The following is a 22,977-nucleotide window of genomic DNA, read 5'->3' as shown; positions in this document are numbered from 1 at the left end:
GTGTTTAATGACCTTCCATTTAAGTCCCCATATTCAGATAATTGTAATTGTCCATGAATGGCTAGCAAAATTTTGTTGTTCTTTGGGGAGAAAAACAAGTGGATTCTTCCTCTCCCATCATATAGCTGATTTGCTCTCTTTATATATTTTAAAATTGTGACCTGTTCTATTTTCATTTTTATCATTTTTAGAATCAAAGGTTCAGAATGACATAGCAGCATTCCAATTTCTCTACATTCTCACCATATGTATGTATCTGCATATGCTTTTATTTATTTAAAAGTTCTCAATGTAATGGATGTGACGTGATATCCCATTGTGATTTTGTTTTGCATTTCTCTAAATATTAACAATTTTTAGAATGCTTTCAAATTATGTTTGGCCTTTAGTGTATCTTATTTGCATAAATGCCAGATCAATCTATTGTCCATTTGTTAGTCAAGTTATTCATCTTTGTTTTTGAATTTTAATCATTGTTCATTTATTCACGATGTTAACTTCTATCAAATATGTGATTTGCATCTATTTTTACCCATTTTGCAGGAGGCATTTTTAGTCCACTAAGTTTTTCCTTTGTGGAGAAAATTTGAAGTGTGATACAATCCCATTTTTCTTCTCTTCCTTTTTCTTGATTATGCATTTGATGTTACATCTACTAAAACAGTACCAGGACCAATACCATGATGTTTCTCTTATATTTTCTCTAAGAGTTTTATATATATATTTCTTATGTTTTAATATTTAATTTATTTAAGATATATTCTCTATAGTGCAAGGAAAGGTACCAACATCATTTTATTCCTCTCATAAATATTCAGTTTTCTACCAAATTATTGAAGTGGCTCTTCTTTTTCATTGCATGGTCATTGCAATCTTGAGGAACCTATATTTGGTCATGCACACAAGGTTTATTTCTGAGTTCTGTGTTCTGCTGTTTCATCTCATTATTTGTCTTTGTGCCAGTAGCACATTTTTTTTTATTCCTGCAGATTTGTTTTCAAATCAAGAAGGGCTATGTCTCCTTGTTTGTATTTCTAAAACAGTCTGGCTATTTAATGTTCCAATACGCTTTAGAATTTAGTTTTATATATCTTCAAAAGAAGTATGATAAGACTATTATAGACATTGATTCAATTTGTATATCACTGTGGAGAGTATTGACATCTTAACTTTTTAAATCATCTGACCATTGAGCTGAATGCATTAAAAAGTGTGTTTAATTTTGACTTATTTTTGTATTAGCGAGTTTGTGTTGTGCTTTTGATTTCTAGTTCCACTTCATTCATGTCAAAAAATATATGTTGTATTTTTTTAGGATTCTTCGACTTGATAAGACTTAAGTGTCTGAACAGCATTTATCATGTATGATTGAAACCATAGTGTATTCTGCTGCTTTTGACTGAAGAGCTCTGTAAATATCTTTTACATCTAACTGGTCTATAATGTCTTACCAATTTTCTGTTTTCTTATTTATGTCCTGTCAAATTTTTGTATTCATCATTGAATGTGAGGTCTTACAGTCTCCTATAACTAGTGTGTTGCTAGGCATTTCTTGCAATACTTCTGTCCATAATTTTGTGCATATTTTCTTAATATGTTTAGAAACCTAGTTATATAATATATATTTAAAAATATATATGCAACAATATGTCCATTACATGTATATCATCTGTGTATTCTGTGCCATAGATTTCTCCTAAATGACCCATTTTTTCATTATAAAAGTCTTTGTGTCTTCTGATGGTTTTTGACTTAAAGTGTATTTTCTTTAATTATGGCCACAATATCGTCCTCTTATTATTTATGTAGATTTTTTTTTACAATTACTTCCAACCAGTTTGACTTTTTAGAGCTAAAGGAAGGCTTTTGTAGGTGGCATATTGTAGGGTTCTCTTTGTTTTTTATTCATACATTCATCTTATTTTTCATTAGAGAATCTAAACCATTTATATTTAATGAAACTCCTGAAGGAAGAGTGTGCTGTTTCCATTATTCAAAAACTGAAATTGAGAATTTGAAAGAATTGCATTTAATCCGTAGACCAATCTGGACATCTTCACAACATTAGGTCTTCTTCCCTTGAAGAAGAATGTATTCAAGATTGTGTTGTTTATTTTCCTATATTTGTGAATTTTTCTGTGTTTCTTCTATTATTTGTTTTCGTTTCATTTCATTCTAGTCAAAAATTAAAGTTAGTAAAATTTCAATTTTCTAAAATTGGTTAAGACTTGTGGCTGAACAGGTAGTTTTTTTTTAGAAAGAACGTTTTATGAGCTGTCAAGGAGATTGTGTATTCTACTATTATTCTGTAGAGTGTTTCTAATATATCTGTTAGATCTAACTGCTATGTAGTGTTTTCAAATCTTTTGTTTTCTTATTAATAATTTGACTGGTTTTATTATTACTGAAAGTGGAATAGAATATCAAAGTATCATATTATTTTGATGTCCATTTCTTGCTTCATTTCTGTCAATGCTTTTTAAAAATATATTTGAGAACCTTGATGTGAGATAAAGATAGATATCATATAAATGTATTATTTTCAAGGCCCTCCGTGAATGACCAATTTTTATATTTATTGCCCTTTTTGTCTCTTGTGACAGTTTTGACTTAAAGTATATTTTAAAAATTATAACGTTTTTCACTTTAAAATAATGTGCCTAATATAATTTTGAACTCCACTGCTCTTTGATGCTAAATGTTTTTCTGATATATCTTGGTATATCCTGCCAGTTGTAGTCTATTGTTCTCACCAGGTATGAAGTCCAGTTGCTTTAGATAGAACATAGTTGGATTTTTTTTTAACTCTTTATTTAACTGTGCCTTCTGACTGGAAACAGTAGTACATAAATATTTACATAATTTTCTCAAAGGAAGGACTTACAATTCTTCTAATATTAATTATTTTATATAACTTTTTTCACTGTCTTTTCTTTCTTTCCTCTCCTTCTGTCCTGCATTGTCCCTCACTGATTTTTAGTGACATATTTTGTTTCTTTGCCTAGCTTTCTTTTTTCTCTATAAACATTTTTTCTGATGTTCACTGTGAGAACTATATAAAACCTTTTGAACTTGCAACTTATGTTAAATGAATAACTACTTCAGTTGCATATAAAAATTCTTAATCTTTACATCTGCCCTCACCTTTATGATATCGATGTCAATAATTATGTCTTTCCATATTGTATAGAAATTAACACATGGCAATGATCTTTTATTTATTTTGCCTTTCAAATTTTATAGCATAATTAAATATTTTGCACCATCATTATGATAATGCAGAATTTTATTCTTAATATGTGCATATATTTCTCAGAGAGTTATGTAGTTGTCATGGGAGGTGGAAACCAGCCTTTGGAAAGGCCATAAAAAACACATGTGTGGACATGTGCCCATAGTTTCATTCTTTTTTGAAAGGGAATCCAGGAGATGGGATTTTACTACTAAAGTGATAACTTAGTATCAGCATGAGCAAGGGCTTTGGTGGGTAAATGCAACAAAGTTTCCTTCCCCTTCCTGTGGTTCTTGGTGTTTTTCTCAATTGGGGTGCTATGAACTATTACCAATAATGATTTCTAAAAAAATCATGGTTGTAACTATATTTTTAAGGTCATACATCTAAGACCATGGTATTCTATTGTGCTTTCTTGCTAATGTGCTTTGTATAGTTTTATATATTCAAATTTTGAAGTATATTCACCTGAGTCTGGTTAGTGAGATACTTTATTTTCATTTCTTTCAGAACTGTCTCACTATTGCACCAAAGACCTGTTACCAGAACAGGGCATAAACGACCCCTTTCAGAAATCAATAATGAGACTATATGGAAGCTCTGGCCTTGAAAATACACACTTAAGAAGAGACTGGGAGTGTGTGCTTGAGTGTAAGAGGCAGAAAGAATGTTCTGATGGTCTTACCCAATGTTTGTCAACTTGTCATAGAAAAATCTTCAAAAGGAGTAGAAAAATGGCCGAGTAGGGGTGCCCTCCTGGCTCTCTGCTCCCAGAGCAAATAGTGAAGAAAGCGGATAGCCACACTCCAGCGATCTACACTTCCACAAGACCAGCTTTGCCAGCCTGCAGACATTCAACAGGAAATGGAGGGATAAGACCATTTACAGCCTAAAGCAAAGGTGAACCGATCATTCTTCCGCAAAACTCGGGGATTCGGAGGCACACATCAGGGAGGGAGCTGCCGGCGGGCAGTGGCGCCAGCCTCTAACCGGCGCTGAGAAACACCCCTTCCTACACCGAGCTCCACTCCCACTCCCACGTTGGCCGGGAGGTGCCTGAAGTTGGTGAGAAGTGGCAGCGCGGGATTAAGCTGTGTGGAGAAGAGACTAGAGTAGGGAATGCGCTGAGTTAGCCAGAGCACAGGACGGCCGGCCGCGGTTTAAGGCGGGGGAGGATCCGCGCGCAGCAACCGCTCTCCGCGCATCAGGAACCAGAGCCCTGCCGAACACTCCCAGGTCAAGAGTAAGGGGAGTTTACACAGCAGGAGGCTTTTTGACTTTGGATTTGGAGGAGGTTTGGGATAGCACTGAGAGGTCAGAGTGCGCAAAGTTAGACTCCTTGATCCATTAGGACCCCCCTCCTTCTGCCCCTCCGGCACCACCGCTCCGCCCCTGCTTTCCGGCGCTGACTCGGCATTCCGGCGCTGACTCGGCATTCCGGCGCTGACTCGGCATTCCGGCGCTGACTTGCGCTCGGGGTTTGGAGAGGAGGCGCAGAGAAACTGCTGGTACGCGCCGCTGCTCCAGCAATTTGATATTGGACCGTCACTTGCTGCACAAGCGGCACTGACTCTGTGCTCAGAGAGTGGACCCTGCCTGGACGGGGCAGAGCTACAGGGGAGATTGATTGCCCTCGGCGAATTTAAGGCAGAGAAAGGGTGCCTTCCACACTCTCCTGTGACCCGGAGCCCCGCCCTGGGCTCCAAAGTCTCTGTCCCAGCCTTGGGGGCAGAGCTGAGATAGAAACTGTTCTTATTCCTGCCGCTTATCTCCACCTGGGTAATTCAAGAGACAAAAGGCAGGGACAGGTGGGTCCCATTGACTGCCTGCCAGCTTTTCGTCAGTCTCACCCTGCACAGGTCTCCCGCGCGCTGTGCCCAGAGTGTGGAGCGCTGGGCCTTGCAGGAGGCAGCCCTCAGTGGTTATAAGGCAGAGATATTTTACGGACCCCCACATCCGGGGATTTGGGGCTAGGCCTTTGGCTCCAAAGTTTGTATCCCCGCCTTGGGGGTGCAGCCGAGATAGAAACTGCTCCCGTTCCTGCCGCTTATCTCCACCTGTGGAATTAAAGAGACAGAACAAGGGGCCTGGTGGGTCTGGCTTCAGGACAATCTCTCACTGCACAGGTCTCCTGCGCTCTGTGTCCAGAGTGCAGAACCTGCCTGGCAGGAGACACCCACGAAGGAAGTTACCCTTAGCTGCTATAAGGCAGAGCGTCTTTACATCTACCACCATCCTGTTTCTTGTGGCTGAGCCTTGGCTCCAAAGTTTCTGTCCCCGCCTTGGGGGCAAAGCTGAAATAGGAACTATTCCCATTCCTACCGCTTATCTCCACCTGTGCAATTAAAGAGACAGAAGACGGGGTTCCCTGGGTTTGGCTACCGGCCTCCCGGCTTCTGGCCAATCTCTGTCTGCACAGGTCTTCTGTGCTCGGTGTCCAGGCCCTGGAGTTTGCCTGGGCAGAGCCGAGCCTTGTAGGTAGCAGGCTTCAGCCAATACAAGACAGAGAGACGTTACAACCCACACACTCTGGTGACTTGGAGCTGGGCCTTCGGTTCCAAAGTCTCTAGCCCCGCCTTGGGGGTGGAGCTGAGAGAGGAACTGCTCTGGTTCCTGCCATCTATTCCCACCTGTGTAATTAAGGAGACCAGCAGGAGGGGTAGGGTAATTAGCTGTTTCCCCTCCGCTACATCTCGGACTGCTGGATCCCCAGCGGGTTGAGAGACCTGCAGACACCACCCCAGTGAAGGCTGCTGACAGAGAGCAACTCCACCTACTGGCTCAGAAAATAAATAAGACAGGCTCAACCAGGAAGAAATAGATTCCCTGAACAGACCAATCTCAACAGCTGAAATAGAAACAGCAATTAAAAATCTCCCTAAAAAGAAAAGTCCCGGACCAGATGGCTTCACACCCGAATTTTACCACACTTACAAAGAAGAACTAATACCTATCTTGCAGAAACTATTCCACAACATCGAGAAGAATGGAAACCTCCCTGACACCTTTTATGAAGCAAATATTACTCTGATACCAAAACCAGGAAAGAATCCAACAAAAAAAGAAAACTACAGACCAATATCCCTAATGAATATAGATGCAAAAATTTTCAACAAAATCTTAGCTAACCAAATCCAGACGCTTATCAAAAAAATAATCCATCATGACCAAGTGGGCTTCATCCCAGGGATGCAGGGATGGTTCAACATACGCAAATCTATAAATGCAATTCACCACATAAACAGAAGCAAAAACAAAGACCACATGATTCTATCAATAGATGCAGAAAAAGCTTTTGACAAAATTCAACACCCTTTCATGATACGAACACTCAAGAAAATAGGCATAGAAGGGACATATCTAAAAATGATACAAGCCATTTATGACAGACCCATAGCTAACATCATACTGAATGGGGAAAAACTGAAAGCATTCCCACTTAGAACCGGAACCAGACAAGGCTGCCCACTATCTCCACTTCTATTCAACATAGTACTGGAAGTCCTGGCTACAGCAATCAGACAAGATAGTGGAATTAAAGGTATCCAAATAGGGGCAGAAGAGATCAAACTTTCACTGTTTGCTGATGATATGATATTATATCTAGAAAACCCCAAAGATTCAACCAGGAAACTTCTGGAACTGATCAATGAATTTAGCAAAGTCTCAGGATACAAAATCAATACACAGAAATCAGAGGCATTCGTATATGCCAACAACAATCAAATCGAGAACCAAATTAAAGACTCAATACTCTTCACAATAGCAACAAAGAAATTAAAGTACCTAGGAGTATACTTAACCAAGGAGGTAAAAGACCTCTATAGGGAGAACTATGAAACACTGAGGAAGGAAATAGCAGAGGATGTAAACAGATGGAAATCCATTCCATGCTCGTGGATCGGCAGACTCAACATCATTAAAATGTCTATACTACCCAAACTGATCTACAGATTCAATGCAATACCTATTAAAATCCCATCAGCATTCTTCACAGATATAGAAAAAATAATTTTATGCTTTGTATGGAACCAAAGAAGAGCCCGAATATCAAGAGCAATTCTAGGCAACAAAAACAAATTGGGAGGCATTAATATGCCAGATATCAAACTATACTACAAAGCTGTAGTAATTAAAACAATCTGGTATTGGCACAAAAATAGGATTATTGACCAGTGGAACAGATGTGAGAATCCTGATATAAAACCATCCTCATATAGCCATCTAATCTTTGACAAAGTAGACAAAAACATACGCTGGGGAAAAGAATCCCTTTTCAATAAATGGTGCTGGGAAAACTGGATAGCCACTTGTAGAAGGTTAAAACAGGACCCACACCTTTCACCTCTCACAAAAATCAACTCACGCTGGATAACAGACTTAAATTTCAGGTATGAAACCATTAGAATTCTAGAGGAAAATGTTGGAAACACTCTCCTAGACTCGGCCTAGGCAAAGAGTTTTTGAAGAAATCCCCAAAGGCAATCAAAGCAGCAACAAAAATAAATAAATGGGACATGATGAAACTACAAAGCTTCTGCACAGCCAAAGAAACAGTCATGAAAGTAAACAGACAACCTACAGAATGGGAGAAAATTTTTGCATCCTACGTATCTGATAAAGGGCTGATAACTAGAATATACTTAGAACTCACGAAAATCAGCAAGAAAAAATCAAATAACCCTATTAAAAAGTGGGCAAAGGACATGAACAGAAACTTTTCTAAAGAAGACAGAAGAATGGTCAACAAACATATGAAAAAATGCTCAACATCTATAATCATCAGGGAAATGCAAATCAAAACTACAATGAGATATCACTTAACTCCAGTGAGAATGGCCTTTATCAAAAAATCTCCAAATAACAAATGCTGGCGTGGATGTGGAGATAGAGGAACACTCCTACACTGCTGGTGGGACTGCAAACTAGTTCAACCTCTGTGGAAAGCAATATGGAGATACCTTAAAGCGATACAAGTGAATCTACCATTTGATCCAGCAATCCCATTGCTGGGCATCTACCCAAATGATCCAATGACACTCTACAAAAAAGACACCTGCACTCGAAAGTTCATAGCAGCACAATTCATAATTTCAAGGCTGTGGAAACAGCCCAAGTGCCCATCAATTCAAGAATGGATTAATAAAATGTGGTATATGTATACCATGTAGTACTATTCAGCTCTAAGAAACAATGGTGATATAGCACATCTTATATTTTCCTGGTTAGAGCTGGAACCCATATTACGAAGTGAAGTATCCCAAGAATGAAAAAACAAGCACCAGATATATTCTCCAGCAAACTGGTATTAACTGAGTAGCACCTAAGTGGACACATAGGTACTACAGTAATAGAGTATTGGGGAAGGGGGGGAGGGAGGGCAGGGATATACATACATAACGAGTGATAGGCGCACCATCTGAGGGATGGTCATGCTGGGGACTCAGACTTTTGGGGGGAGGGGGGAAGGGCATTTATTGAAACTTTAAAATCTGTACCCCCATAATATGCTGAAATAAAAAAAAAAAAGAAAAATCTTCAATAGTTACAAATGTATAAAAGTCTTTAGCAAATCATCAAACCTAAATAGACACAAGACAAGACATACTGGAGAGAAAAGTTCCAAACTTAAAGAATGTAGCAAAACTTTTAACCACAGCTCTAATGTTTCTGGACATAGAAAAATTCATACCACACAGAAATCCTACAAGTGTAAAGAATGTGGAAAACCCTTTAACTGTTGCTCAAAACTTATTATACATAGGAGAATTTACACTGGAGAGAAACCCTACAAATGTGAAGAATGTGGCAAAGCCTTTACCCAGTGCACACACCTTACTCAACATAAAAGAATCCATACTGGAGAGAAACCCTACAAATGTGAAGAATGTGGCAAGGCCTTTACCTGTTGCACAAACCTTACTCTACATAAAAGAATTCATACTGGAGAGAAACCCTACAAATGTGAAGAATGTGGCAAAGCCTATACCTGGTGCACAAACTTTACTGTACATAAAAGAATTCATACTGGAGAGAAACCCTACAAATGTGGAGAATGTGGCAAAGCCTTTAACCGGTCCTCAATCCTTACTCTACATAAAAGAATTCATACTGGAAAAAAACCCTACAAATGTGAAGAATGTGGTAAAGCCTTTACCCGGTGGTCAAGCCTTTCTCGACATAAAAAAATTCATACTGGAGAGAAACCCTACAAATGTGAAGAATGTGGCAAAGCCTTTAACCAGTCCTCAATCCTTACTCAACATAAAAAAATTCATACTGGAGAGAAACCCTACAAATGTGAAGAATTTGGCAAAGCCTTTAACCAGTCCTCAGTCCTTACTCTACATAAAAGAATTCATACTGGAGAGAAACCCTACAAATGTGAAGAATGTGGGAAAGCCTTTACCCAGTCCTCAACCCTTACTCAACATAAAAGAATTCATACTGGAGGTAAACCCTAAAATGTTGTAGAATGTGGCAAAGTCTTTTACCAGCTCAGAGACTTCACTCTACATAAATGAATCCATACAGGAGAGAAACCATACAAATGTGAGGAATGTGGCAAAGCATTTTCCCAGTGCTCACACCTTAATCTTCATAAAAGAATGCATAACAGAGAAAAATTCTATGAATGTGGGAATTGTGGCAAAGTCTTTAATAACTGCTCTCATTTTATTCAACACCAAATACATTATACTAGATAAAAGTGAGATAAATGTAATCAGTATGGATGTGCTTTCCCTAAGTATTAGCTTTAAAATCCACAACAGTACTTATACTTAAAGTAAACAATCATAATGTAGAGTGCTGACAATACCTTTAGTTACAACAGAGATCTTACTGGACATGGGAGAACTTAAACTGAAAAAAATGCTCTAATATTTTCTCCAACATTGCTCAACATCACAAAAATTTTAAGAGATAGACACCTTACAAATATAATGAATGTGAAAAAATATTTATGCAAAAGATATACTTTAGAGAACCACAAAGAATTGATAGTTAAAATTAATCTACAGATATAATAAATTTCAGAACACATTTCATGAAGAATCAAGTCTAAACAAATATCAGAGGACTCACAGTGTAATACACTAATGCACTAACACATTCACAAATTTCTTTAAACCAGGTTGTTGATTATAGAGTACCACCCAGTTAAAATAGTTAATTGATTTACTTGTATCTCAGCTTTAAAAAGAGAGAGATTTTGTGAAAGTTATAATTACATGTAAAATATACTTTCTGGTCAGGGTAGGGTAAAAATATAAAAGGTATAATTTTTTTTCCTTTTTGACAAGCAAATACTAATGTTATTCAACTTTAAATACAGTAGATGTTTTTCATTTTTAGCGTGTATGTGAATGTGTGTGGCTAATGATAGCTACATCGCATTTATTAGTAGTCTTTGTGTATTCAGTAGGCATTATTCATGTACTTTTCCATGGGAAATTAAAAGCACTGAAATGTAAGTTTTATGAAATGGAGAGGTACTATGGATATTTTTTATAACAAACAGTATTTCAAGTGATGTATGATGTAGGTATACAGACTAATATTCTTCTCATTATAATCAGAATGAAAAAATTAGAATATTAGAAATAACTTGTTTTAATATTGTATATTATGATAGATAATAAAATCGAATGAAATTTGGAATATTTTTAGATTACATGTAAACTTAATTTGTTTCATTAAATTAAAAGTAATTTTAATGTGTCAAACATGTTGTAGATTGAATGAAGTGTTATTTTGCACCACAATTAACCTATCCCATGTTACTCAAAGTTGGAAGTAATGGGTTGTAAAAATGTACTATGGGGTTACACAGTAACAAGACATCATTTGTGATCCTTTTTATCAGTGTCTCTACTTTGAAGAATAATGTTCCCAAAGCTCTTTTTCATTATATGTATAATTACATTGTTACTATATAATGCTTATAATAAAGATTTTGTACTTAATGAAAAGCCATACATTTCTTAACACAGCATGACTAGTTATTACATTGTATCCTACATTTTTCTCTCAACATGCAACCTGCCTGGCCAATAAAACAGAAATAAGCATATTTTTATTTATATTGAATCAAATATACAAATACATCATGGTTAAGTTGAACTATAGTTGTAGTATATTTACAGAGTAAGTAATTATGTTTGTGTGAATGTGGATGTATACCTATTTCAACAGAAAAAAAGAAATATTAGAAAAGATAGATAATTTCAAAAGTGTTGAGAATTTACTAGCAAACTAGAAACTTCAAAGATTCTGAAAGGAAATATTTTGTTCACTTTATGTTGAATTAATTGTTTAAAAACCTAAAGCTTCTGAATGGGAACCTGCCCATGCCAATCCTCTGTTCTTACATGCTTATTACTCATGCTAGGCCACCTATGTTATTTTATTATTTCAAAGTTCATTAAATACCATTTATGTGACCTGATCTGCAATTACAACAAGGATTGTTATAAAACTTCATGGTGCTCATAAAATTACCTAAAGGTGTGAGTAATTCCACATTGTAGTATTACATTTTACTTAGTACATTCTATATTTTCATACTAATTTGAGAAGGATATTGAAAGAACATTCTGGTAACTGTTTCTTTTACTTTGGGTTATCGAACTAATTGATTGATTGATTGATTTTTTTTTTATTTCGGCATATTATGGGGGTACAGATTTTAAAGTTTCAATAAATGCCCTTCCCCCCTCCCCCCAAAAGTCTGAGTCTCTAGCATGACCATCCCTCAGATGGTGCGCCTATCACTCGTTATGTATGTATATACCCGCCCCCCCCAATACTCTATTACTGTAGTACCTATGTGTCCACTTAGGTGCTACTCAGTTAATACCAGTTTGCTGGAGAATATATCTGGTGCTTGTTTTTCCATTCTTGGGATACTTCACTTAGTAATATGGGTTCCAGCTCTAACCAGGAAAATATAAGATGTGCTATATCACCATTGTTTCTTAGAGCTGAATAGTACTCCATGGTATACATATATTGACTGCTAATTATAAAGCATCTATTAAATATCTAACAATGTCCTGTACTTATTTCTTCTATGTATATGTATACTAATTGATTTATTGACTTTATCAGGCTACTTTGTTCAGGTAAACACTCAGAAGGATTTATAAATTATGGAGTTGATTTTATATTTAAATAGAAGAAATAAGTACAGGACATTGTTAGATATTTAATAGATGCTTTATAATTAGCAGTCAATATTTCTGTAGGAGTGAGCTTGTGGCTCCAGAGAAGAGATTGAAAATGTCCAGGGTGTGGGGGTGGAGCAAGATAGCGGATGAATAACACCGCTAGACAGAGGTCTCTGCAGAAAAGACAGATTCTAGCAGAAATTAGAGGAAAGAAGCAAGAAGACGAGTATACAGCAGACAAGGGCAGAAGGAGGGGTACCTGAGACCCCGGGAGACTCCACGGGAGGAGGCTGCGGAGGAGAACTGGAGGCTGGGACCACCGGAGCAGCCTGGAGACCAGTGGCAAAGGTAGCTGGATTTGCTGTTTCCCCTCCCCTGCATTCGGGACTGCTGGTGGGCTCCCCAGCGGGTGGAGGGACCTGCGGACACCAGCCCAGAGACCGCCGCCGCCTGCCAATGGTGAGCCTGTAGCAGACGTGGCACCAGGTTCCCAACTTCCTCTGGGCACCTCTGTGTGCACAGACCCGAGCCATGCGGCAGGCGCCATATTGCCTCCTCCTCCCCTCTGCCGACCGTACCCGCGGCTGCCAAGAGAGACAATACAGCCACCAGCCGGAGGCACCTCCAGGGAACGGGACCTTCCTATTTGGGACCCTAAACCTGACTCAGGGGAACTCAGACTGTGAGCTCCCTACCCACCTGCCCTCCCAGGTGCTGCTGGCACCGTGTTCCCAGGAGAACGCTGCCAACTCAGAGGCTGAGAGACATAGACCCAGCTTGGACTCCCTGTGGGTGATTTGGGACCGGAAATCCTCTCCCTGGTGGGGATAAAGTTTGAATTCTGGGACCCAGAGGTCGGACCTGCACACCAGATCCCCTGCACCGAGGGCTAGCATTGCCCGGGGCACAGAAGGGTTATACGTGAACAGCCTACTGAGGTGTGTGTGCCTCCAGGGGCGGATCGGCGTCCTAGAGGGCAACCCTCCTCCCAGGAGGAGGCCGCACTCCCAACCCTGGTGGCGTTCCTGTGCAGGGAACCTCCCACCAGCATCACAGTCCGGGGAGGCCTGGTGGCTTGTGGTCTGGCCTGCTGGCAGAGGCCCAGGAGTAGCTGCAGAGTTGGGGAAGGTGGAAAGAAGCGAGGCCTGCTCCAGACTGCGGGTCTCAGACAGCCCCACCCCCACACACAGACTTTCTGGCTGAGCGGGACCATTCCAGCCCCGCCCTGACAGCTTTCCCTGGAAGCAGAGAACAGAACTTTGACCCCTGCTAATGGCCCAAGGGCAGGCTTACCCAACCCAGCTCCGCCCAGAACAAGAGCTGATAACAGGACACAAAATAAACAGTATAGCCTGTTCCTCCAAGCAAACGCCACCTACTGACAGGGACGGCATCTTGCACAGCCTTTCCACAGACCCACTGACTCAATATACAGGGAGTGGTCCAATTTCACCCACAGACACCACCTAATGCCTCAGAAACTAAACAAGGTGTGTGAATACCCAAACAATAACCTAAGGAAAGAAACAACAATTGATCGACATGGGAAGAAATCAGCGAAACAACTCAGGAAATATGCAGACCAAACGGGAAACACACACACAGCACCAGCCCCCTAGAAACGGACACCAACCAAAATCAGGCAACCAATATGACACAAGAGGAATTTCGTATGTGGATCATAAGAACACTCACCCAGCTGCAACAACAACTCAATAACCAACACAAAGAAACCACAAAAAGCCTCCAGATATGGAAAAAGAAATAGACACAATGAAGAAAAGTTTAACCGAACTCCTGGAAATGAAGAATCAATTCAAGGAACTACAAAATACAGTGGAAAGTCTTAAGAACAGGGTAGATCAAACAGAAGAAAGAATCTCAGAGCTAGAAGATAACACCCTCCAATTCAACAAATCAGTCACAGAAATAGATCAGAGAAACAAGAGAAAAGAGCAAAGCCTATAAGACCTGTGGGATTATGTGAAGAAACCTAATGTGAGGGTCATACGGTTACCAGAAGGGGAAGAAGACAACACTCAAGGGTTGGACAAGCTGTTTGAAGATATAATAGAGGAAAATTTCCCAGGCCTTGCTCAAAGTCTTGATATACACATTCAAGAAGCTCAGAGGACCCCTGGGAGTTTCAACGCAAACAGGAAGACGTCACGACATGCAGTCATCAGACTGACCAAATTATCAACTAAAGAGGCCCTTCTAAGAGCTATAAGACAAAAGAAGCAAGTAACATACAAGGGAAAGCCAATTCCAATAACATCAGACTTCTCTAATGAGACTTTACAAGCAAGGAGAGACTGCGGCCCCATTCTCACTCTTTTGAAACAAAACAATGCCCAGCCTAGAATATTATTCCCTGAAAAACTAAGCTTCGTATATGAAGGAGAAATAAAGACATTCTCAGACAAGCAAAAGCTCAGAGAATTCACCAAGACAAGACCAGCCCTACAAGAAGTACTTAAAACAGTGTTACGCACGGAACATCATAATAATAACACACGGACATAAAAACAACCAAAACCCAAAGATATTAAAGGCCATATATTACAATGGCTCAAGACAGAAATCATAGCAACAACATCCAACCCAACAGAATGAACAGTAATCTACTCTACCTATCAGTTCTCTCAATAAATGTGAATGGCTTAAACTCTCCACTCAAGAGACATAGGCTGGCTGAATGGATAAGAAAATACAGGCCAAGGTTATGCTGTCTTCAGGAAACACATCTAACCTGCAAGGATGCATATAGACTAAAAATAAAAGGGTGGAGATCAATATTCCAAGCAAATAGAAGCCAAATGAAGGCTGGTGTGGCAGTTCTAATTTCAGACAATTTAGTTTTTAAACCAACAAAAGTAGTGAAAGACAAAGAGGGTCATTATATAATGGTGAGGGCACAGTTCAACAAAAAGAGATAACAATTTTAAATATATATGCAGCCAACTTAGGTGCACCCAGATTCATAAAGCAAACCTTACTGGAGCTAAGCAAATGGATTAATAGCAACTCCATAATCTCCGGACATTTCAACACCCCACTGACGGCACGAGACAGATCCTCCAAACAGAAAATTAATAAAGAAATAATGGACTTAAACAAAACTCTAGAACAATTGGGTCTGACTGACATTTACAGAACATTCTACCCAAAATCCATTGAATACACGTTCTTCTCATCAGCTCACGGGACATTTCTCTAAGATTGACCATATCCTAGGACACAAAGTAAATCTCAAGAAATTAAAAAAAATAGAAATCATACCATGTACCTTCTCAGATCACAGTGGAATAAAAGTAGAAATCAACCCTAACAGAAACTCACATTTCTACACAAAAACGTGGAAATTAAACAACCTCCTACTAAATGATTACTTCATAAATGAAGAAATCAAGACAGAAATAAAAAAATTCTATGAAGAAAACAACAATGGAGAGACAAGTTATCAACTCCTCTGGGACACAGCTAAAGCCCCTTCTGAGAGGAAAGTTTATCTCCATAAATGCCTATAACCAAAAGACAAGAAGATCACAAATAGACAATCTAATGAAACGACTCAAAGAGCTGGAAAAAGAAGAACAGACCAACCCCAAACCCAGCAGAAGAAGTGAAATCAACAAGATCAAATCAGAACTAAACGAAATTGAAAACAGGGAAGCTATTCAGGAGATTAATAAAACAAAAAGTTGGTTCTTTGAAAAAACAAACAAAATTGACACACCATTGGCTAAGCTAACGAAAAGCAGAAAAGAGAAGTCTCTAATAAGCTCCATCAGGAATAAAGAAGGAGATATCACAACTGATCCCAAAGAGATTCAAGATACAATTTATGAATACTACAAAAATCTTTATGCACACAAACTGGAAAATGTGGAGGAAATGAACAAATATCTTGAAACACGCAGCCTCCCTAGGCTCAACCAGGAAGAAATAGATTCCCTGAACAGACCAATCTCAACAGCTGAAATAGAAACAGCAATTAAAAATCTCCCTAAAAAGAAATGTCCCGGTCCAGATGGCTTCACACCCAAATTTTACCACACTTACAAAGAAGAACTAGTACCTATCTTCCAGAAACTATTCCACAACATTGAGAAGAACGGAAACCTCCCCAACACCTTTTATGAAGTGAATATTTCTCTGAAACCGAAACCAGGAAAGGATGCAAAAAAAAAAAAAAAAAGAAACTACAGACCAATATCCCTAATGAATATAGATGCAAAAATTTTCAACAAAATCTTAGCTAACCGAATCTAGACACGTATCAAAAAAAATAATCCACCACGACCAAGTGGGCTTCATCCCAGGGATGCAGGGATGGTTCAACATACGTAAATCTATAAATGCAATTCACCACATAAACAGAAGCAAAAAGAAAGACCACATGATTCTTTCAATAGATGCACAAAAAGCTTTTGACAAAATTCAACACCCTTTCATGATACGAACACTTAAGAAAATAGGCATAGAAGGGACATACCTAAAAATGATACAAGCCATATATGACAGACCCATAGCCAACAGCATACTGAATGGGGAAAAATTGAAATCATTCCCACTTAAAACTGGAACCAGACAAGGCTGCCCACTATCTCCACTTCTGTTCAACATAGTGCTAGAAGTCTTGGCTACAGCAATCAGACAGGAAAATGGAATCAAAGGTATCCAAATAGGGGCAGAAGAGATCAAACTTTCACTGTTTGCTGATGATATGATATTGTATCTAGATAACCCCAAAGATTCAAGCAAGAAACTCCTGGAACTGATCAATGAATTTAGTAAAGTCTCAGGATACAAAATCAATACACAGAAATCAGAAGGCATTCATATATGCCAACAACAATCTAATTGAGAACCAAATCAAAGACTCAATTCCCTTCACAATAGCAACAAAGAAATTAAAGTACCTAGGAATATACTTAACCAAGGACGTAAAAGAACTATGGGAGAACTATGAAACACTGAGGAAGGATATAGCAGAGGATGTAAACAGATGGAAATCCATACCATGCTCATGGATCGGTAGACTCAATATCCTCAAGATGTCTATACTACCCAAACTGATCTACAGATTCAATGCAATACCTATTAAAATCCCATCAGCATTCTTCACAGATATAGAAAAAATAATTTTATGCTTCATATGGAACCAAAGAAGACCCCGAATATCAAGAGCAATTCTAGGCAACAACAACAAAAAAAATGGGAGGCATTAATATGCCAGATATCAAACTATATTACAAAGCTGTAGTAATTAAATCAATATGGTATTGACACAATAATAGGAATACTGACCAGTGGAACAGATGTGAGAATCCTGATGTAAAACCATCCCTTTATAGCCATCTAATCTTTGACAAAGCAGAAAAAATATATGCTGGGGAAAAGAATCCCTTTTCAATAAATGGTGCTGGGAAAACTGGATAGCCACCTGTAGAAGGCTAAAACAGGACCCACACCTTTCACCTCTCACAAAAACCAACTCACGCTGGATAACAGACTTAAACCTAAGGTATGAAACTATTAGAACTCTAGAGGAAAATGTTGGAAACACTCTCCTAGACATCGGCCTGGGCAAAGAGTTTATGAAGAAGTCCCCAAAGGCAATCACAGCAGCAACAAAAATAAATAAATGGGACATGATCAAACTACAAAGCTTCTGCACAACCAAAGAAATAGTCATGAAAGTAAACAGACAACCTACAGAATGGGAGAAAATTTTTGCATCCTATGCATCCGATAAGGGACTGACAACTAGAATATACTTAGAACTCACGAAAATCAGGAAGAAAAAATCAAATAACCCCATTAAAAAGTGGGCAAAGGACTTGAACAGAAACTTTTCTAAAGAAGACAGAAGAATGGCCAACAAACATATGAAAAACTGCTCAACATCTCTAATCATCAGGGAAATGCAAATCAAAACTACAATGAGGTATCACTTAACCCCAGTGAGAATGGCCTTTATCAAAAAATCCCATCAATTCAAGAATGGATTAATAAAATGTGGTATATGTATACCATGGAGTACTATTCAGCTCTAATAAACAATGGTGATATAGCACATCTTATATTTTCTTGGTTAGAGCTGGAACCCATATTACTAAGGAAGTATCCCAAGAATGGAAAAACAAGCACCAGATATATTCTCCAGCAAACTGGTATTAACTGAGTAGCACCTATGTGGACACATAGGTACTACAGTAATAGGGTATTGGGGAGGGGGGAAAGGGGGGTGGGTATATACATACATAACGAGTGATATGCGCACCATCTGAGGGATGGTCATGCTGGAGACTCAGACTTGTGGGGGGAAGGGGGAAGGGCATTTATTGAAACCTCAAAATCTGTACCCCCATAATATGCCGAAATAAAAAAAAAAAAGAAAAAGAAAAAAAAATCTCCAAACAATAAATGCTGGCGTGGTTGCGGAGAGAGAGGAACACTCCTACACTGCTGGTGGGACTGCAAACTAGTTCAACCTCTGTGGAAAGCAATATGGAGATACCTTAAAGCGATACAAGTGATTCTACCATTTGATCCAGCAATCCCATTGCTGGGCATCTACCCAAAGGATCCAATGACACTCTGCAAAAAAGACACCTGCACTCGAATGTTTATAGCAGCACAATTCATAATTGCAAGGCTGTGGAAACAGCCCAAGTGCCCATCAATCCAAGAATGGATTAATAAAATGTGGTATATGTATACCATGGAGTACTATTCAGCTCTAAGAAACAATGGTGACATAGCACATCTTATATTTTCCTGGTTAGAGCTGGAACCCATACTATTAAGTGAAGTTTCCCAAGAATGGAAAAACAAGCACCACATATACTCACCAGCAAATTGGTATTAACTGAACAGCACCTAAGTGGTCACATAGGTACTACAGTAATAGGGTATTGGGAAGGTGGGAGGGGGGAGGGGGGCAGGTATATACATACATAATGAGTGTGATGTGCACCATCTGGGGGATTGTCATGATGGAGACTCAGACTTGTGGAGGGAGGGGGGGAAATGGGCATTTATTGAAACCTTAAAATCTGTACCCCCATAATATGCCGAAATAAAAAAATAAAATAAAATAAATGGGTTAAAATAGATGCAAATCACATAATTGATAGAAGTTAACACAAATGAAAACTACGATAAGGTATCACCTCACAATTGTTAAAATGGCTAATGTTCAAAAGAAGAGACATAACAAGTGTGGACAAGAGTGTGCAGGAAATCAATCCCTGTAGATTGTTATTGATTGTAAATGGATAGTGTCATCATAGAGGTTTGTTAAAGAATGTAAATAATACAACTCCCTTGTCATTCACCAATTCTACCTATGAGTATAACCATGTAAAATCAGAATCTTAAGAAGATTCTGCACACCCAAATATATTGCAGCATTATGCACATTTGCCAAGAAAATGAAAACAAACTAAATGCCTGCTTATGATTAATAGACTAAAAAATGACTGTACAAACACATACCATATAATTTACTAAGCCATGAAAATGATAAATATCTTTCCATTTCAACAACATGGATGGACGTAGTGGGTATTATGCTAAGTAAAATCAGCCATTCCAAAAAAGATGAATTCTGCTATAGATAATTTTTTAAAAAGTTGAATTTACAAAAATAAAGAGTACAACAGTGGTTTCCAGAGTGTGGAGTCACGAAAAGTGAGGAGATATTTAAGGGTAAAATCTTTTAGTTATAAGATGAATAGATCTTGGAGATCTAATATATGGCATCATGATTAGAGTTATTAACAATGTTTTATATGCTTAAAATTTGTTTAGACCCTAGACCTCACTATTAATAAATGTTCTCACTATAATTAAATGGTAACTATGTGAGATGATGGAATAGTTTATTACTTTAATTATATTGTTTTACCATTTATACACACGTCAATTCACTACAGTGTGTACAATAAATATATACAGTTATACGATTTTTATTTGTGGAAACTTTCACCATTAAACACCACACACAGAGAAATATATGCACACATACACACATATGAATGACGCATTTCTGATGCTACTAAATAGGGGAAAATTATGGAATATAAGTTATCAACGTATTATGTATCAATTAGGAGTATAAATATATTAAGCTATTTGAAGCACTGAATGAGACAGTATATGTAAGAATTTCATAAGGTGAGAAGGGAAAATAAACTATATTATAGTTTGGGAATTTGGGTATAATAAAGTTGAAAATTTACTCTTATTTTATATAACAAAAGGAGTATTTAGAAGTGAAATAACATTAGATTTTCTTACATTGAGTAAGAGGATATGAATTTATATAAAATTAGTGAGTCCGACTTTCTGTAGGAGTGCCTCTGAAAACTTAGAATTGGAAATCATGATGCATAAAATATGAATATATGTCCCTAGTGTTTCTGGCATTCCAGAAACAAATCCCAATATCTCCACTATTCCCCTTTACACATTTCAGAAATGAGGCATCAAAAAGAACTTAAAACGTGGAGATGGGTAGGAAGGATAACGCCTATAAACCAAGGACTTTGGGAGGCCAAGGAGAAGGGTCACTTGAGACCAGGATCTTGATACCAGGAGTAGCAACCTGAGGAGACTCCATTTTTATAATAAAGTAATAATAATAAAAAGGGCTGGCCATGGTAGCTCATGCCCATAGTTCTCGCTACTTGGAAGACAGAGGTTGTAGGATCCCAGGAGCCCAGAGGTTTGAGGTTTTAGTGAGCTATGATCAGCCACTGTTCTCCAGAAAGGGAAGGAGGGCAAAAACCTGTCAAAAGATGGTTTAATATAGAAGTCTTCAAAATATGTACAGATGAGTCCATAACCCCTAAATAATAGAAATACTGATAGATAATGTAGTCCCTTACAAGCCATTGCAAGTTTGGTTCTCACTGAATTCTAAGGAAGATCACTGCATGGTTAGAGTTCTTAGAGAGTTATAATCTTGGGACAGAAGATGTCCTTCTGGAAGATGAATAGAAACATACACAGGCTTCCTAAAATCATTTCCAACAGAGCAGAATATTCCAAGCCACTCTTTTGAAATCTGCCTTCCTCCTTGAGCTTTGGTTCTCTAACATTTGTTATCTGCTTCACTGGATCTCACCTACCTGGATATTTAGCTGTTGTTTCCTCTTTCTTCATAATCCAGGGCTCTATCCTTTGCTCCAGGCATGTGATCAGCTCTGGCTTTGAGATGCCAAGACCTGTATTATTAGAAAAATTTCACGTGACTCTTGCTGAAGACTTTCCAATTACTAACGCAGTACTATCCTTAGTACACAGAACATTATAGACAATTCTAGAAAATTCCTCTGCAAGATATCGTTTTCTCAGAGACCCTGTAGAATGATTAAAAAAAATATATTTCTTATTTATGACTAGAACACCAATTCCCACTAGCACCAAATAAATAAGAGGTGTAAATTCTATTCTAAGGTGCAGGCAACAACTATGTACCCTGATTTCTAAAGTAACTACTAATCTACTGTGAAATGTACATATCAGCCAAAGAAAGGGAAAGGTTCAAGATAACACGACACATTTAATGATTTTATTGGATACACCAAAAATTCTCAAATTTTCTTTAAAAGAAGGGATATAAAATTCACTCATGTAAAGCAGAAACTTTTAAGAAACTATCTACAAAAAGAAAATAATGGCCTTAATGTGGAATAGGAATTCTGTATATAAATGATCCTCACCAAGGGAGACCAGGTTTCCATAGTTCTCTAGCATCACATCCCTATACAAATTCCGCTGAGCATTGTCAAGGCATGCCCACTCTTCTGGAGAGAATTCTACAGCCACATCCCTGAATGTCACCATCTCCTGTAAAAAGACACATATTTCCCAAGTGGCCATAGAGAGAGTTCTTAATTTGACCACAAGGAAAATGAGATGTGAGAACTGTTTCTGACATATGAGTGACTGGAATTATCCAATAAGATATATTTTAGCACAATAATATTCTTTCATATCTTCTCTTTTTCACAGGAATGAGGATCACATAAGATGCATGAATCTGTGTGCATATGATTCTGCTTTGGTTGATAAAGTGTCTAATACAAAATTAAGGGCTTACAACAGTAATATAAATTTATGCATGTTATATTTACATCATGTCAATAAATTGTGCATATTTCTCACATAGAGAAACAGAGAGTTACAAAGTACCACCTAATATTTAAAAGTACAATAAAGAACTGGAGATTTTCTTAAAATACAGAATCTGATTCAGTAGATCTGGGGTGAGGTCTGAATCTCTGCATGTCACATAACAAAGCTATTGATAATAATGCTTCTTGCCTAAGTAGAGTATTTTGTCAATGTCCAGTAAGTGGTAGACTTTGAATTTATCTCAATTCATCTGAACAGAACACAGATGATAGTCCTCATTTTTTAAAGCAAGCTATACGAAGAAAGGGGAGCTTCCAGATTAAATGTGATTCTTCATTCACAATAGTCAGTAAATCTCCATGAGACACTTAGTGACAAAGAAAAAAAAATAACTTTATATGGAAAAAATCTGTCAGAGAGAAT

General features: G+C 38.0%; 1 protein-coding gene across 1 annotated transcript in view; it reads left to right on the top strand.

Annotated features, from left to right (window-relative positions):
- Positions 1-22,448, top strand: part of LOC142872286 (uncharacterized) — a 46,327-nt gene extending 23,879 nt beyond the window's left edge. Inside the window, exons 3-5 of the mRNA XM_076005357.1 lie at positions 8,778-9,685; positions 9,770-9,796; positions 22,432-22,448. Coding sequence (XP_075861472.1) covers positions 8,778-9,685; positions 9,770-9,796; positions 22,432-22,448 — 952 coding nt within the window. The remainder of the gene's footprint in view (positions 1-8,777; positions 9,686-9,769; positions 9,797-22,431) is intronic.
- The last annotated feature ends 529 nt before the right edge of the window (positions 22,449-22,977 follow it).

Source organism: Microcebus murinus, chromosome 8 (genome assembly GCF_040939455.1).
Source record: "Microcebus murinus isolate Inina chromosome 8, M.murinus_Inina_mat1.0, whole genome shotgun sequence".
NCBI classification, from domain to species: domain Eukaryota; kingdom Metazoa; phylum Chordata; class Mammalia; order Primates; family Cheirogaleidae; genus Microcebus; species Microcebus murinus.
The sequence above is the reverse complement of the archived record's forward strand: the minus strand, read 5'-3'. Positions and strand labels throughout refer to the sequence as shown.